We start from the raw sequence: 15,121 nt of genomic DNA on the forward strand, positions 1-15,121 counted from the left end.
AGGTAGATTTGGTTGAAAAGTTACTGGCTCTGTCGCAGGAGCAGTTTTGGTGGAGTGGGGTTGGATAGGGTTCACCCCCAGTAATGGGGCGCACTGTCCTCCAGCCTCTAGGCTTTCTTGGTTGACTGGCTTCCATGAGCTTTCAGAGTGTAACTCTGAGCAGAGTGCTGTCTGCTTAGTCCCTTAACTTTCCCAGAACCCTCCAGGACTTTTCCTAGCTCATGTTCTCCCACTGTCCACACAGCTGCCCTACACTGCATCCCAGCTGCACTCTGCTCTTCCTGAACATACTTTCTGTTTTCCTACATCTGCATCTCGTATCTTTGATACCTTCCTTGGGCTGTTCCCTCTGCCCAGCAGATCCCCCTTATCCTTCACATCCTTCTCTCAAATGGTAGTTCCCTCATGAAGCAACCTCAAATGCTTTTTGCAGTGACTATGCTTCCTGCTTCCCTGAGCCTCCATTCCCTTCACTGGGTCTCCGCCTTGGAGGTTACTGTTTCTGGTCTTGGTCCTAGGCCCTTTCATATCACTGAAGCTTCTGGAAGCTGCACCTGCAGCTCCTGACCCAGGGCGTGACACACTTGGGTCCTCAGTAGAGTCTAATGGAATGTCATGAACTCGTGGGCAGCACTGGCCTTATGTGAGTGGCTTCTCAGCAGGTTTGTCCTCGTTACTGAGAACTTTGCTTCTCCCTCTGTCAGAAGTATGCTTGGAAAATGTGGTTATCCTACCAAAATGCCTTCCCCAAAATGCTCTTAAAATTCAAAGGGAGTATCCCATGTGGAACTTTCTGCTGTTGCCTGTTCTTCAGCACCTCCCAGTTAGACCTGTGCCTTTGGCCATTTGTACCAGTCTGTCCACGGAACACTGGTTGTCTGTTCACTCATAACCTTTTTGAAAAAATCTTCAGTGATAGTGCTGTTTCTTCTTGATACTTGTTGTTTTCTTTCTCTAGTTAACTAAAGCCTTATGATCTACATGGGGTTGGTCCATTCTAGTGCTAAGGTGGGTGAGCACATTTAAAATGTTGACTGATGTGAGAGGGATTTTTGTGGGCGGAGCATCTTCTATATAATCCGTAAGCTTTCTGGTTATGTACAAAAGTGATTTAATCCCTTCTTTCCCTCCTCCCCCTGCCCTGTTTGCCAGGCTTTTATGAAAAGGCCTCCCAAAGTTTCTTCCTCTCTTCCCCCATTCCTGCCCCTCCCATCTTGGCACCTCTGTATCTTGTGTGCTTTTTCCTATTGGAAGTCATCTTTTATTCCTGATGGGGCATGCAAGCATTCATTGATCTGCTTGGGACATTATCAGATTCTGAGTATGATGCATGCCTGGCTCGTTGGTTTTAAAAGTTAGATTTGGACAATTTTTGCTCTTTGTACGATTTGGTCATTTGTTATGTTCTGGTTACCATTTTGGTGATTTACTTTGAGATTGTTCTTTATTTGTATGTGCGGTTCTTGCCTTCTAGACTTAGTGCAACCCCAGGCAGGGGTAGTGGTGCCTAGGTGCCAGTAGTGGTCCAACACATACTTCTTTCTTTGATTTCATGTTTTGCTGACAAAAAGCGTGTTAAAAAAGCATTCTAAAGTAAGAGAACAGATTTTTATAAAGATACATTATTTATAAAGATATAAACTGCTAAGATACTTTTTAAATAGAATGGTCTTTTCTAAATATGAAACAACTTTGTGTTGTGATGTCATATGCATCTGATTTTAGAGTCTTAGAGCCTCTCATTAGAGAAGGAAAACTGTCCGTTGGGCATAATGATTGTGTTTGATTGTGGCATTTGACCCCAAACAGTTCTGATTTCTTATCCTCAGAGGAAGCCTTTGACAAGCTGCCTCAATGCACTGTCCCTGAGATGCAGCGTAGCAATTTGGCACCTGTCATCCTACAGCTGAAAGCACTAGGGATCGACAATGTCCTCAGGTTCCACTTCATGTCGGTAAGTCCTACCTTCTGTCTGGAATGCCCGTGGGCAAATGTCAGGACGTTAGATGAAGCACATCGTCCCCCTCTCCACCCCCCTTAGTTCGTGTGTCATGTACCCACTCAGCACCAGGCCCTGTGCAGGGTATGGGGGAGTAGAGCCCGACAGGGGAGACACAATTCCTGTTCTTATCTGCTGGGGGGTGACAAGTAAGTGGGTAATTGCTGTGCATGGGCCCAGTGCTCTGAGAGACAGAGGAGGGGCCTCCAGCTCAGTCAGTCTTGTGCAAAGTGAGACTTGAAATCCAGGTAGGATTTCACCAGGTCAGGAGGGTGGGGGGATCCAGGACAGCAAGTGTGCATAGGTGCCTACCTGAGGGAATATCACAGGTAGGGGAGCCAGGAGGGCTTTGGTAGAGCTGTGGGGGATGTCCTCGTGGCTGATCTCCTTTCTGCTCATTTCCTGGGGGCAGGTTTCCGGGAGTGGAGTTATAAGGTCAAAGAGCTATAGTCATTTTGTACATCCTTGATGTGTGGCCAGATTGCTTTACCAGTGTAAGCTCCAGCAGTGCGTGCTGCCTGTCTCACTGTGCGTGTGTCATGCCATGTTATTTTCTTTTAGAGTTTTGCTAATTTGATTGATGTCAGGAGGGAGAAAGGCAGGAAGGGAAAAATATCTGTCCCTTATTGTTTGATTTCTCCAAAGACTTTTAAAAAACTCCATTTATTGTCCACTTTATATTTCTTCTGAGTTGTTAAGCCCTTTATCTGTTAGAATTAGTGTTTATTGTGATTTTTAAGAGCCCTTTAATTATTAAAGACATTAACCTTTGTCTATAGTATTTCTTGCAACTGGTTTTTCTAGTTGTTTGTATTTTACTGGTTTTTTAAAATTTGTTTTTTTAAATGTGCAGACATTGTAAATATTTCCACAGTAAAATCTTTCTGTTTGTGATTTCTTATTATTTCTGTCCTTATAAAGCACTTTCCTGCATCTTGGTCAGTTAGTAAACATTCAGTCATATTTTCTTCTTGAATTTTTATGATTTGAAGGTTAACTCTTGTTCTGTCCCAACTGCATTGTTATGTGGTATGACAAGCCTGGATGCTCAGATAGTAAAGTCCCTAATATTATATATGTCATGATGAACTAGGTGAATGAAGGAATAGAAAATATCAGTCTCTCTCCCAAAGAAAACAACTGTGTGTTTATCATAAGTATGGAAAAAAATACCCTCTTTGATTATTGGTGTATGCAAGAAATTACAGAGAAGATAAGTAATATATGCAAATTAAAAGCTTTAAGAAAATCCTCCCATCTAAGATGCAAGAAAACATGTAATGGCAAAAATGACATATCAGCATCTTGAGAACTGCAGAGCTTTTCAAGCATCATTTGGAATAAATCAAATATCCACTGAAAAAAGAGCTAAAGGAAAGGAAGCAGCACAAAAGAGACATTGGAATGTGGCTTCTCTAGAAGAGAAGTAAGTACAGATTGAAATAGGTGTTAGGTACCACTTCACATTAGTTAAGTGATCAAACAGGCAGTAAAATGAGAAAGTCCAAAGCCGACAGTTTGGGAAAGCAGTTTCATACTCCACTTCAGTCCTGGAGGGCTTTCTGACATTATTTTATGAACTGTAGAAATGCCTGATATTTCTTCTCAGGGAAATTTCTCCTGAAAAAATAATTTAAAAGAAGAAGAAAACTTACATGTATGATCATGTTTATAGTATCATTGTATATTAAATTTTGAAATGGAATAATGAAATCATAAACTTTTGGACAACTGAAGTATGAGGAAAATACATACAAATTCATTTTCATATATTCCCTTCTGGTTATTTTCTCCCAAAACTGTGGTATTTTTATTTTTATCTTTTTATAGTTGAAATCACAGGGCACATATAATTTTGTTTATTTAGCAGTGTTAGTTATAGTAGCAAAGAACAGAAAACAACTCAGTTACCCAGGAGGAAGACAGTTGTGCATTTTATGGATTATGACCTTATTGGAATATTATGCAGCTATCCCAAGTAGTCACTGTAAAGTTTCTCTGGTTAAACAAAACAAAATTAAACAAAACAGTGAAAACAGAAAACCATACGAAAAAAACAAACTGAAGTAGACATATACAGTCCTTCCAACTATGTTCATACATAATGTTTGCATATGGTCCCAAATCAGATGAGGCCAGAGAGAAATACTGTGTGTTTGGGTGAAAATACTGGGAATGTGATTTAGATCCAGAGAATCAGACTGAAGGTCACAATAGCAGCTTTGCTTAACTTCAGATTGCCTAGTGTTCTCTATTTTCAGAAATTCGGATCCTGTGTATGTCATTTGCCCTCTATGGGCAAGGCCTGGCACTGGGGTCTGAGAGGTACAGAATTACCCACCAGGGTTGCTGCAATGGAAGATTGAGACTGTGAAGGAAAAAATCAGAAGTGTCTGATGAGAGTGTAGGAAAACAGGGAGGTTGTTCAAAGAAGGGACCCATCATTTCTGGTGGAGGGGAGCATGAGGGAGGGCTCCAAGGGGCAGTGTTTAAATCAAGCTGTGATTGAAGACCAAGTAGTACTACGGATACTGAGAAGGAGAGGAAGGGCATTTGGGGCACCAATGTGAGTACAAGCATGGAGTCTGGGAGCTATGGGGCACATAAGAGGGGAGAGTGGATTTGGGCAAGAATAGTCACATTTTATGTCTGTTATCTGAGGAAATTAGGAGGATTTTTATGTTTTTACAGCCCCCTCCGGCCCAGTCGATGGTTCAAGCGTTGGAGTTACTCTATGCTCTGGGAGGTATGCCTGTCTTACGTGTTCTCTGATCTACTTATTATTAGATGGTATTGGTTAGATTGTATTCACGTTAGGGCTCTTAGTATCTTCAGAGATGGGACTGGTTCTCTGCATATGTATGATGCTCTTAACAACTCTGAAGCTTTATCAAAATAAAGAGATGGGACCATAATTAGATTAATAGTACATGAAGTCCAGTTATGACAGTGAATTCATAAAGCATGTTGGGACATCAGGAGCTATTAATAACCATCACTGGAGCCACACTCCTGAAAGATATCTAGAAGATTCCCTAAGAGTACGTCAGATGTTACTTCTCTAGGCCTTTTTCTCAGTCCCTCCACCCCATCCCGAAATTTCTGGCTCAGTGTTTTCTCCCTGTTTCCCCCCCTCATTCCATTCCTGGAATTCCCTGTGAAGAATTGGGTCAATGACCAGCCTATGGAATTCTTTGGGGCAAGGAAACACCAAGCTATAAAGGAACCTGTAGTCTCTTGTTTAAAAATGTAGTTTTTACTTTAAGAAAGAGAGAACTATAGTCTGAATTCATCTGTTTAGGAAGTACCTATCTTTGCTGCAGATGTTGCCCCAAGTGAACAGAATGTCTGGTTTGGTGGTAGGTTTTGATAGAGGTTTTGTCCTTTGAGATTGTTTTGTTTTTAACTTTTTTGTTGAGGCATAATTCACATACCATATAGTTTACCCATTTAAAGCGTATAGTTCAGTGGTTTTATTGTATTCACAGGGTTGTGCCACCATCACCCCAAGTTTAGAATGTTTAAAACCGTTTTATCACCTAAGAAAAAAAATCCTGTACCCATGGGTGCTCACTCCCCACTCCCTTTCCCCTCTTCCCAACCCCAGGCAACTACTGACCTAATCTCTTTCTTTGTAGACTTGCCTGTTTCGGACATTTCACATAAACAGGATCATATAATCTGTGGTCTTTTGCAATTGGCTTCTTTCATTCAGCACGATGTTTTCAAGAGTCATCCGTGTTATAGAGTGTGTTGATACTCATACCTTTTTATTGCTGACTAATAAAGCATTGCTTGGATGAGATATGCCACGTATTATCCTTATCCATTGAGCAATTGATGGACATTGGGGTTGTTTACCCTTTTTGGCTAAATAAAGCTGCTGTAAACATTTACGTGCTAATTCTTGGTGGACATTCCTACCAGCAGTGTATGAGGGTTCCCCTTGCTTCAGATGATAGCAAGTTGTTATCTGTCTTCTGCGTTAATAGGCATCCTAGAGGAAATGAAGTGGTATCTCATGGATTTGATTTGCATTTCTCTAATGACTAGTAATGTTAAACACTTTTTCATGTGTATTGGCCACTCATAAATCTTCTTTGGAGAAATGTCTGTTCAAATCCTTTGCTCATTTTTACTTGGGGGTACTGTCTTTTTTTATTACTGAGTTGGAAGAGTTCTTTATGTGTTCTGGGTGTAAGTTTCTTTTCAGATCTGTGATTTGTGAATACTTCTTCCATTCTGTGGGTTGGCTTTTCACCTTTCTTGATGATAATTGTTTGTAGTACAAAAGTTTTAAGTTTTCACATAGTTCAGTATATGTATTCTGTTGCTTGTGCTTTTGGTGTCTTGTCTAAGAAACCATTGCCCAACCTCTCTATGGAGATCTCTCTTAGGTTTTCTTTGAAAAGTTTTTATAGTTTCAGTCCTTATATTTAGTAAGTCCGTGATCCATTTTTGAGTAAATTTTTTTGTATGGGGATCCCTGGGTGGCGCAGCGGCTTGGCGCCTGCCTTTGGCCCAGGGCGCAATCCTGGAGACCCGGGATCGAGTCCCACATCGGGCTCCCGGTGCAGGGAGCCTGCTTCTCCCTCTGCCTGTGTCTCTGCCTCTCTCTCTCTCTCTCTCTCTCTCTCTGTGTGGCTATCATAAATAAATTTAAAAAAATTAAAAAATTTTTGTATGGGGTCCATTTTCATTCATTACATTTGTGATACTTCCCTGCAAAAGAATAGCCAATTACTGATGTAGGATCATCAGTGATTAAAAGGCCTTTAGGTGAGTCTGTGTCAAGTCAGCCCGGAGTGCATGTGTGCCAGAATAGGTTCCTGTCCCTGTTCTTAAGCATGTAGTAGGACCCTGAAAGGAAAGTGTCATGGAATAGTCTGTAATGAGTAGGGGAGAACATTGACTACCTAGAAGTTTTTCTTTTCTTTTTTTTTTTTTTTTTAAAGATTTTATTTATTTATTCTTGAGACAGAGAGAGGCAGGGAGAGAGACAGAGACACAGGAGAGGGAGAAGCAGGCTCCATGCAGGGAGCCTGACGTGGGACTGGATCCCTGGTCTCCAGGATCTGGCCCCACGCTGAAGGCGGTGCTAAACCGCTAAGCTACCGGGGCTGCCCAGAAGTTTTTCATTTGGATTGATTTGCCTCTAATCCAACAGAATGAAAGTTAAAATATTTTCTAATTCTTCACTGCCCTAAGTAAGCTGGAAAAGGCAGAGGAATTAAGGCACCTGACTTAATTTATAGTTACAAGCTGAATTATCACCTTTCAAGAGATGATTATATGGGAACAGAAGAGAAATTACCTTTCCTGTCTTACTCTGAGCTCTGCAGCATGTTTTTTAATGGCATACCTTGGGAATAGTCTGAATGGCAATAAAGTAGTAGTCAGCATCTTGGGAATCCCATACCTGGATATTGGTTAGTGGTGAAGAGGCAAGGAGAGATGTGGGGAATTGGAATCTGCCCTGTTCAGTAAACTGCCCAGGAGGCAGTTGGATGAATGGTTCTGGTGTTGGCATCCAAGAGAGATCTGGGCAAACATTTAGATTCCCAGTCCCTGGCCTTGTAATTGCTCTCATAGTGTGAGAGGATCAGAGGTTATGGGATACCATTCTGGAACATCTGTGCTTGGAAGGAGCAGTGTCTGGGCTGGGTGAGAGGAATGGGGAGTGAGAGGAGGTTGCAGGGCCATTTCCTTGGAATGAAGTTCTTAAATAGAAGCTATTGGAAGTATCAGTTTTTCAAAATTGGGTATTCAGAAGCTCAGAGGCGGTCTTTTCTTCTTTTAATTTAATAGCATTCTGATGTAAGATTGAGTTTGGTAGCATGATTCATCTTTTTGGACAACTTTTCTAACGTACATCATCGTTTATCCTCCTGATAACTGTCTATCTTCCAACACCTTAGTTCACGCCTTCTGATTTTTGTTGTTCCTACGGCAGGTCTAGACAAAGACTGTCGCTTAACTGAACCACTTGGCATGAGAGTTGCGGAGTTTCCTTTGAATCCCATGTTTGCAAAAATGCTGCTCGAATCAGGTATGTGGAGACCAACAGTTCTCGTAGATTCTGTCAGAGGATTACTTCTTGAATTTTGTGTGCCCTAGGGAAGGGGGCACGATATATTCTGAGCAGTGAAGGAGCTAATGCTGTCTGATTTGGGGCATGTTGTTAACTGGAGATTCTGTGTCAGTCACCATTAAACACTTTTTGTTTGTTTCCTGGGGAACTAGAACTGATGCCTGATTTGTTTTGTTTTGTTTTTTTGAAACTGGGAAGTTTTTTTATTTTTTATTTTTTTAATTATGGTAAAAAATACATGAAATGTACCATTTTACCATTTTCAACTGTACAGTTCTGCGGCATTAAGTACACTCACATTGTCGTTCAGGCCTTATCACAATCCATTTCCAGAACTTTTCATCTTTTCAAACTGAAACTCTGTCCCCATTAAACACCAACTCCCCATTCCCTCTTACCTCCAAGCCCTGCAGCCATCCTCTTACTCTGTCCCCATGAATTTGATGATTCTGGGAACCTCCCTTTAGCAGAATCTTACAATATTTGTTCTTTTGTGACAGATTGATTTCACTTGACATACTGTCTTCTGAGGTTCATTCATGTTGTAGCATATGTCAGAATGCCCTTTTTAAAGGCTGAATAGTATTTTGCTGTGTGTACGTACTGCCCATCTGCTGATGGACACTTGGCGTTGCTTCCACCTGCCAAGTATTGTGAATAAGGTTGCTGTGAGCATTGGCATACAAGCATTTGTTGGAGTACCGGCTTTCGCTTCTTTGCTGGATCATCAAATAATTCTGCGTTTAATTTTTTGAGGACTCCTCATTCTGTTTTCCACAGAGGCCACAGTGCTTTGTATTCCAGCCACCAGCACCCAGGAGTCCCACCTTCCCTGACACCTTCAGATGTTTGTGAGGAGATGAGTAAGGGGTAAAAGTTTACGAGCTAGAGGTTGAGTCAGAATCATAGAGTATAGTTTATGTGTCCCCCCGGCCCCCCACCACTCCTACCAGGAAAGGAAATGAGAATTTTTTTCTTGTTTTCGGCTTTTATATTCATTAGCAGTTTACAGAGCTGTACTTCAGACTAAGTATATAAGAGTCAGCTTTAAACACCCAGATGACCTTAGGCTTACATTGAGAAACAGGACTCTTAACTTTGGGGCTGGGGGAGCATATCAGCCAGGAGGCAGGAAACTATGGGAAGGAGGATGGGCAGTGCAGTTTGCTCACTGTCCAGTGCCCTGAAGCGCCCATGACTGCAGCCCTTGTGCCAGGTATGAGCAGCCACTGTCTGCAGAGTGCTTCTCTGGTCTGGGTGTGTCTTGGACTTGCTAGGTCAGGTGAGCCCTGCTGAGAGGGAGGCCACCCCAGAGAGGGGTCCAAGAGGAGAGAGACTGCAGAAGGGACACAACCCCCCACTGTGGTACACAGCGAGAGTCCTCGATGTCCCAACTGCTGAGTGCAATAGCATCTCCTTTCTCAGAGTCCTCCTGGGCCTCTGTTCATCTGGGCCACATATGGACATTACAGCAGGGTAAAGTGTTCATATATGATGAACTCGAACAGTCAAACTGTGTATAAATACATGACCTTCGTTTGTAGTATGGTGTAAGGAAAATAACAAAATGTCTTTCACTCCTCGTTGACAATACATGTTTGAAATCAGACATGCTCTTTGTTTTATAGGAAATTTTGGCTGTTCTCAGGAAATTCTAAGCATTGCAGCCATGATGCAAATCCAGAATATCTTTGTGGTCCCCGGAAATCAGAAGTCTCAGGCGGTAGGTCTTTTCCCCCAAGCTGTTCATACCAGTCTCTTTCACTGTGGGCTCTCCTTATTGAAACTGTCTGGGAACCACCAATGACAGGGCTGTGCGAATGGAATCCACTTGCATTCTGCGTGTTTGTCATGTTCTGGACACTCTGCCAGACGTTTTATGTGCCTCGTGTTCCCTTGTGTCTTCACCATAAACTTGGGAGGTAAAAACTATTCTCATCAATTTTAGAGATGAAGGCACAGAAATGTTAGGTAACTCATTTGTGATGGCCCAGCCTTGGGGCAATTGCGTTGCACAGTCCAGAGCCCCCAGTCTTAACCATGCCCTCTTCACTTCCTCATAAGGGAAACAGGCCTTTAGGTGCCTCTGGGAAGAGACCTGGGTGGCACCCTCATGGCATAAGGAGTCTTGCCTGGGCACAGCAGGTTAATTTTGGTGGTGGTGGTGGTAGAGGGGTACTCCAAGCTAAGAGATGGCCACCTGAGGCCCTGGCACCAGAGACCACTGATGGCGTGATTGCAGGGGGTGGGGCGGGGGTGAGAGTATGGGAGGGGTGTGTGGAGAAATCAGGCTATGAAACACACCCTGGATGCAAGGTGTGCTGACAGAGGCAGGCAAGTGTGAGGTCAGGGCTGGTTGTCACAGGAAGAGTAGAGAGTGGCAGCCTTGCACATGTAGGAGCTGAGCTGGGATGTGTGGTTGGGGGAGAGACTTTCTTAGGGGTAGTTGTCCTCTGCCCTCAGAGTCATAACTTGATAGATTATATCTTCCTGCTTCTGTCCCTGGTGAGTTTGTCCATTTTTTCCACTGTTTTTTGGTGGTTGTTTTTTTAAAAATTTTATTTATTCATGAGAGACATACAGAGAATGGCAGAGACATAGGCAGAGGGAGAAACAGACTCCCTGTGGGGAGCCCGATGTGAGACTTGATCCCAGAATCCCGGGATCACAGCTTGAGCCAAAGGCAGATGCTCAACCACTGAGCCACTCAGGTGCTCTGCGTTTGCTTCTCTATTAGTCCTTCTGATGGTCCTCCCTTAGCACAGGCCGACTCATTTTCAATATGAGGAACCTGAAGTCCCACCCACTGCCTGGAACTGCAGCATGTCCCCTCCACGGTCCAGCCTCTCCCCTGCTTTGCTTTCCTCTAGCACTTCTGCTACCTGCTGTACCATATATGTGGCTTGTTTGTTTGGTTTTTGCCTCCACCACTGTTTATTCACTGTTACATCCCAAATGCTTAGAATAGCGCCTGGCCTCTAATGCACAGGAGACACCTGTTAACGAAGAAATGAATGGAAGGCAGGAAGGTGGGTAGGTAGGCTGGTTAATTATGTGGTATTTGATACAAGGAGAAAATTCTAGAGATACTAAGTATATTTGTGTGCTTCTGTGCTTATCATGTGTGCTGTTCCTCAAACTCACTACAACGGGCAGCCCAGCCCCGTGGCTCAGTGGTTTAGCACCTGCCTTCGGCCCAGGGCGTGATCCTGGAGACCCGGGATCAAGTCCCACGTCAGGCTCCCAGCATGGAGACTGCTTCTCCCTCTGCCTGTGTCTCTGCCTCTCACTCTGTCTCTCATGAGTAAATAAAAACTTAAAACAAACAAACAAACAAACAAACACCTCACTGGAACAGGGTGGTATTGCCCAGGATCATACAGAAGGGAAAATGGAGGGACAAGATCTGAGAGGATTGTGCGGCTGGTGGTAGCTTCCGACTACAGTGTCTACCATGTGCCAGATAGCTGGCCCCCTGCCCTCTCGGAACCTTACGTTCTCCTGGGAGCTGGGGCTGGTGGGGTGGGTTGGGGGGTAGTTCTTCTGAGAGAGATGGTATTGACTGGATAGAGGATAGAGGAGGGAAGACCCAAGGACACTAACATTTTCTTGTATCTCTGGCTGGTATTACAGTGAATCATCTTAATCCTGCAGCAGTCTTGATAGGTTTAATATCCTGATTTTATAGATAAGGAAGTTGAGGCTGAGAAAGGGTACATTACCAATCTGAGGTTTTTAGGAAATGGTGGAGCTGGAACTGGTACAGAGCAGGTGTCTGTGACTCTGCAAGCCACAAGCCATTCCGTGTAATGTTACCTCCCTGTACCAGAGGCTCACAGGAGTCGGCTGTGAGAATAAATGTTGTTTTATTCTTTCCAGATTCGAGTACACCGCAAATTTGCTGTGGAGGAGGGTGATCATCTCACTATGCTCAATGTGTATGAAGCATTTATCAAAGTAAGCACAGTTAGCCCTCGAAAGGCCCATTCAGTCACTCGAGGTGTGAGGATTCCAGAAATTCAGTTTATAAAGGAATGGCTGAGAGACCTCTGTAGTTTCCCATTAGATTATTGCCAGTACTTCTGACCCACTGGGGTTGGGGTGGGGGGTGGAGGGGCTGCCTGAGTCTGTGGTATGATTTTGCCTGGAAGGACACAGGAGTTACTCCTGACTGTCCCCTACCTGGAGACTTGGCCTGCTGGCAATGTGCTGACGGCTTGGCCAGGGACCTGGCTGTGAGAGGGGTGTGCAGTGAGGACCTGCATCTGCTCACATGCCCTACCCGTATTTAGCTAAATGCAGTGTTGATTTTTTTTATATTCTTAACATTTTGTAAAACTAAGCAAATGATACGGCTTAAAATTCTCACTAAAAATTGCTGAAAATTTCAGAGAGCTTTAAAAATGATAAAAACCATAAGAAACCTCTTATATAGCAGAAAGGGTGAGAGGGGGAAATTAGATATTTCAGATTTCAGTATCTTGTATTCGTTCCCTTAAATACTCTCTTAGAAGAGGAGAAATACTAAATTTTTGTTTCACCAGAGATGTAAGGGAGTTTATTCAGTTATTGAACAGTTTTCAGTAAAACCTCATCTCTTACTGAGAACATGGATTATGAGTTACAGCAGTTAAAATTCATTTGCGTAAGTGCAGCATTCTATCTTTAATCTGAAGCTTGCTCTGCTGCTGGAAGGCAGACACATGTTTACACCGTGTTAGTGGATAGTTGCCTTCTTGGAGAATCTTCTGTGAATTACATTTTCTTATTTAAAATGCCTTCCTGTCTGGCTTAGAATTTCAGAGGTACATCCCCACAGCAGTAATTTAAGACATAATGATCCACTTAAGAATGTAGGATAAAATTAAGCACTGTTGATAGACAAATCATACTTTGGGGATTAAATAATAATAATTTGTGAATTATTTCTAAATTGGCAAGTGTCTTGCTCACCTGTAGTCTCACAGAATGGTGAACTCAAAGAAAGTTGATTTACAAAGTTAATTTACCAAGACCCACAGGGAAGTGGTTCTTATTGATGACTTGCCAGTCGGTTGGGTATTTCAGATTGAAAACAACTCTGCTTGTCAGTATGTTCTCCTTTGCCTTTTGGCGCAGGGAGTGAGATGGAAGAGCAGATGGTATGGTATGCATGAGGGTCAGCATCTGTCTAGGGAGATGGGGCAGGAAGGGGCTTGTTAAGATGGGAAGATCTTCCCCACTGAGTAACCAAAGGGGAGAAAGAGGAAACTGCCTGGTAGTGTAGCCACGGTTGAAAACTTGTCTGCATTTTTCTCACTCCCCCTCTGTCTCGGTTGCCCTGCAGCACAATAAAAACTCCCAATGGTGTCAAGAACATTTCCTGAATTACAAGGGTCTCATCAGAGCTGCAACAGTGCGAGAGCAGTTGAAGAAGCTTCTTGTCAAATTCCAAGTGCCCAAGAAATCAAGTGAAGGTAAGAGCAAACCACCACACCTGGTGATGCTGCATCCTGTGCTGTTCACTTGCATTCCTCAACGGTCCGTGCAGGGCTGTGTGAGTCCACACAGTGTGCTCTGTACCTACGCCGGGCTCACACAGAATTGCCCATGCTGGTGAAAAGCTGAGCATGTAAAAGTAGCATGTGTTTTCCATGGAGGTCCATTTTTATTTCTGAGGGCTGTTCTTAGTAAAAAAAAAAAAAAAAAGAAATTTACAAGCCCTGACAAGACATCAGGATTATTAACATTTACATTATTGCATGTTACATAGCTAATTTCCCCATGTAGACTTTGCAAGACATATTACTTTTGTAAAAGGACAGTATTTATGGCTATTCCATATAAAGTGTGTTTTATTTTCAAATGCAGACATTACTAATCAAGTCTGTGTGTTAAGCCTCAACAGTCCCTGGGGTAAGACAGGAGTGCTGTATAAGACAGGGTCTCTGGCTTCTGGCAGTGACTATTGCCACCATTAATTGAGGACATCATGGCAGGGTTTCTACAAATATTCCCTCACTTAATTGCCCACTCTGTGAGATGTAGGGTGATACTGTCCTCATTTTACAGATAAGTTGTAAAATCCTAGGGAGAAATTCAGTGGAGTTGAGGACAACACAGCTGATTCAGCTGAGCCAGTTCTGTGTGGCTCATAGCCTGTGCTTTTGAGGAGGTGACCCATCTGCTCATTTCACTCAGCCATTGCCCAGTGAGTGCCTGCTGCGTGCCAGGTGCCCTGCCACCCTCTATGCCCTGAGTACTTGCTAGCACCCCATTAACGCCTAAAGTAGGCCTGCAGTGTGCCAGTGTTTCCATGTGTGAGTTCATTTAATGCTCACCCTAATCCAGTGATATGTGCCACTTGTATCCAGTTTATAGATGAGATCAATGGGTGAAGAGGCAAAGAAGAACTTGCTAAAGGTCACATAGTGCGTGTGTAGTGGAATCAGAACTTGAACTCAGGCAGTTTCATTCCTGCCATTTCACCCTTATTTTTGTCTCTGTCCTAAGGGCAAGCGATTACAAAATGGTGAAGACATGGTTCTGATTCTGAGGACAGTGAAGGGAGGGATTCATGTAGATAGAGTGTTACAGTGTGAGGTCATCGGTTCTCTTCCAAGTTAGAGGAGTAGACCCTTCCATACGTGAGGTAGACAGAGGTGGCAGATGTAGTAGGAATGCAGGGAGGTGGGAACCTAGTGGGGTTGGGCCTGGGAGGCCACATAGCAGGCCTTGAGATGCGGTCCAGTCCAGCAGCCTGGTTACACTAAGGAGTACAGGGCAGGGGTCTGTGGAGACAGGTGCGTGGGGTGAGGGACATATTAGATGCTCACAATATTAATGAATGAAGAAGCTCACTGGAGAGGGGAGAATTGAAACCAGAGTGGGTAAAGTTGGTGTCATTGATAGAAGCGAGAAGCTTCCAAAGTCAGCTGACTAGGGAGAAGCTGATCTAGTGCTTGTCGCCTAACAGACAGATGGCAGCCTTACTTCTACATCTGTGTTTCTTAACCTGTTTTTCATTATCAACCTCTCGCTCAGGAGAAAAG

At 43.4% G+C, this 15,121-nt stretch overlaps 1 protein-coding gene across 4 annotated transcripts in view; it reads left to right on the top strand.

Annotated features, from left to right (window-relative positions):
- The window catches only part of DHX35 (DEAH-box helicase 35), a 65,860-nt gene that overhangs the window by 39,695 nt on the left and 11,044 nt on the right, over positions 1 to 15,121 (top strand). For 3 of the 4 annotated variants that reach the window (XR_005377845.1, XM_038572313.1, XM_038572315.1), the window contains 6 exons: positions 1,830 to 1,954; positions 4,691 to 4,745; positions 7,953 to 8,048; positions 9,719 to 9,813; positions 11,970 to 12,047; positions 13,417 to 13,546. Coding sequence is in view for 3 of the 4 variants with exons in the window: in XM_038572313.1 (XP_038428241.1) it covers positions 1,830 to 1,954; positions 4,691 to 4,745; positions 7,953 to 8,048; positions 9,719 to 9,813; positions 11,970 to 12,047; positions 13,417 to 13,546 (579 nt within the window). In the remaining variant the exon portion in view is untranslated. The remainder of the gene's footprint in view (positions 1 to 1,829; positions 1,955 to 4,690; positions 4,746 to 7,952; positions 8,049 to 9,718; positions 9,814 to 11,969; positions 12,048 to 13,416; positions 13,547 to 15,121) is intronic. The other variant, XM_038572314.1, reaches the window with a different exon arrangement.

The sequence above is a fragment of the Canis lupus genome, chromosome 24, assembly GCF_011100685.1.
Source record: "Canis lupus familiaris isolate Mischka breed German Shepherd chromosome 24, alternate assembly UU_Cfam_GSD_1.0, whole genome shotgun sequence".
NCBI classification, from domain to species: Eukaryota; Metazoa; Chordata; class Mammalia; order Carnivora; family Canidae; genus Canis; species Canis lupus.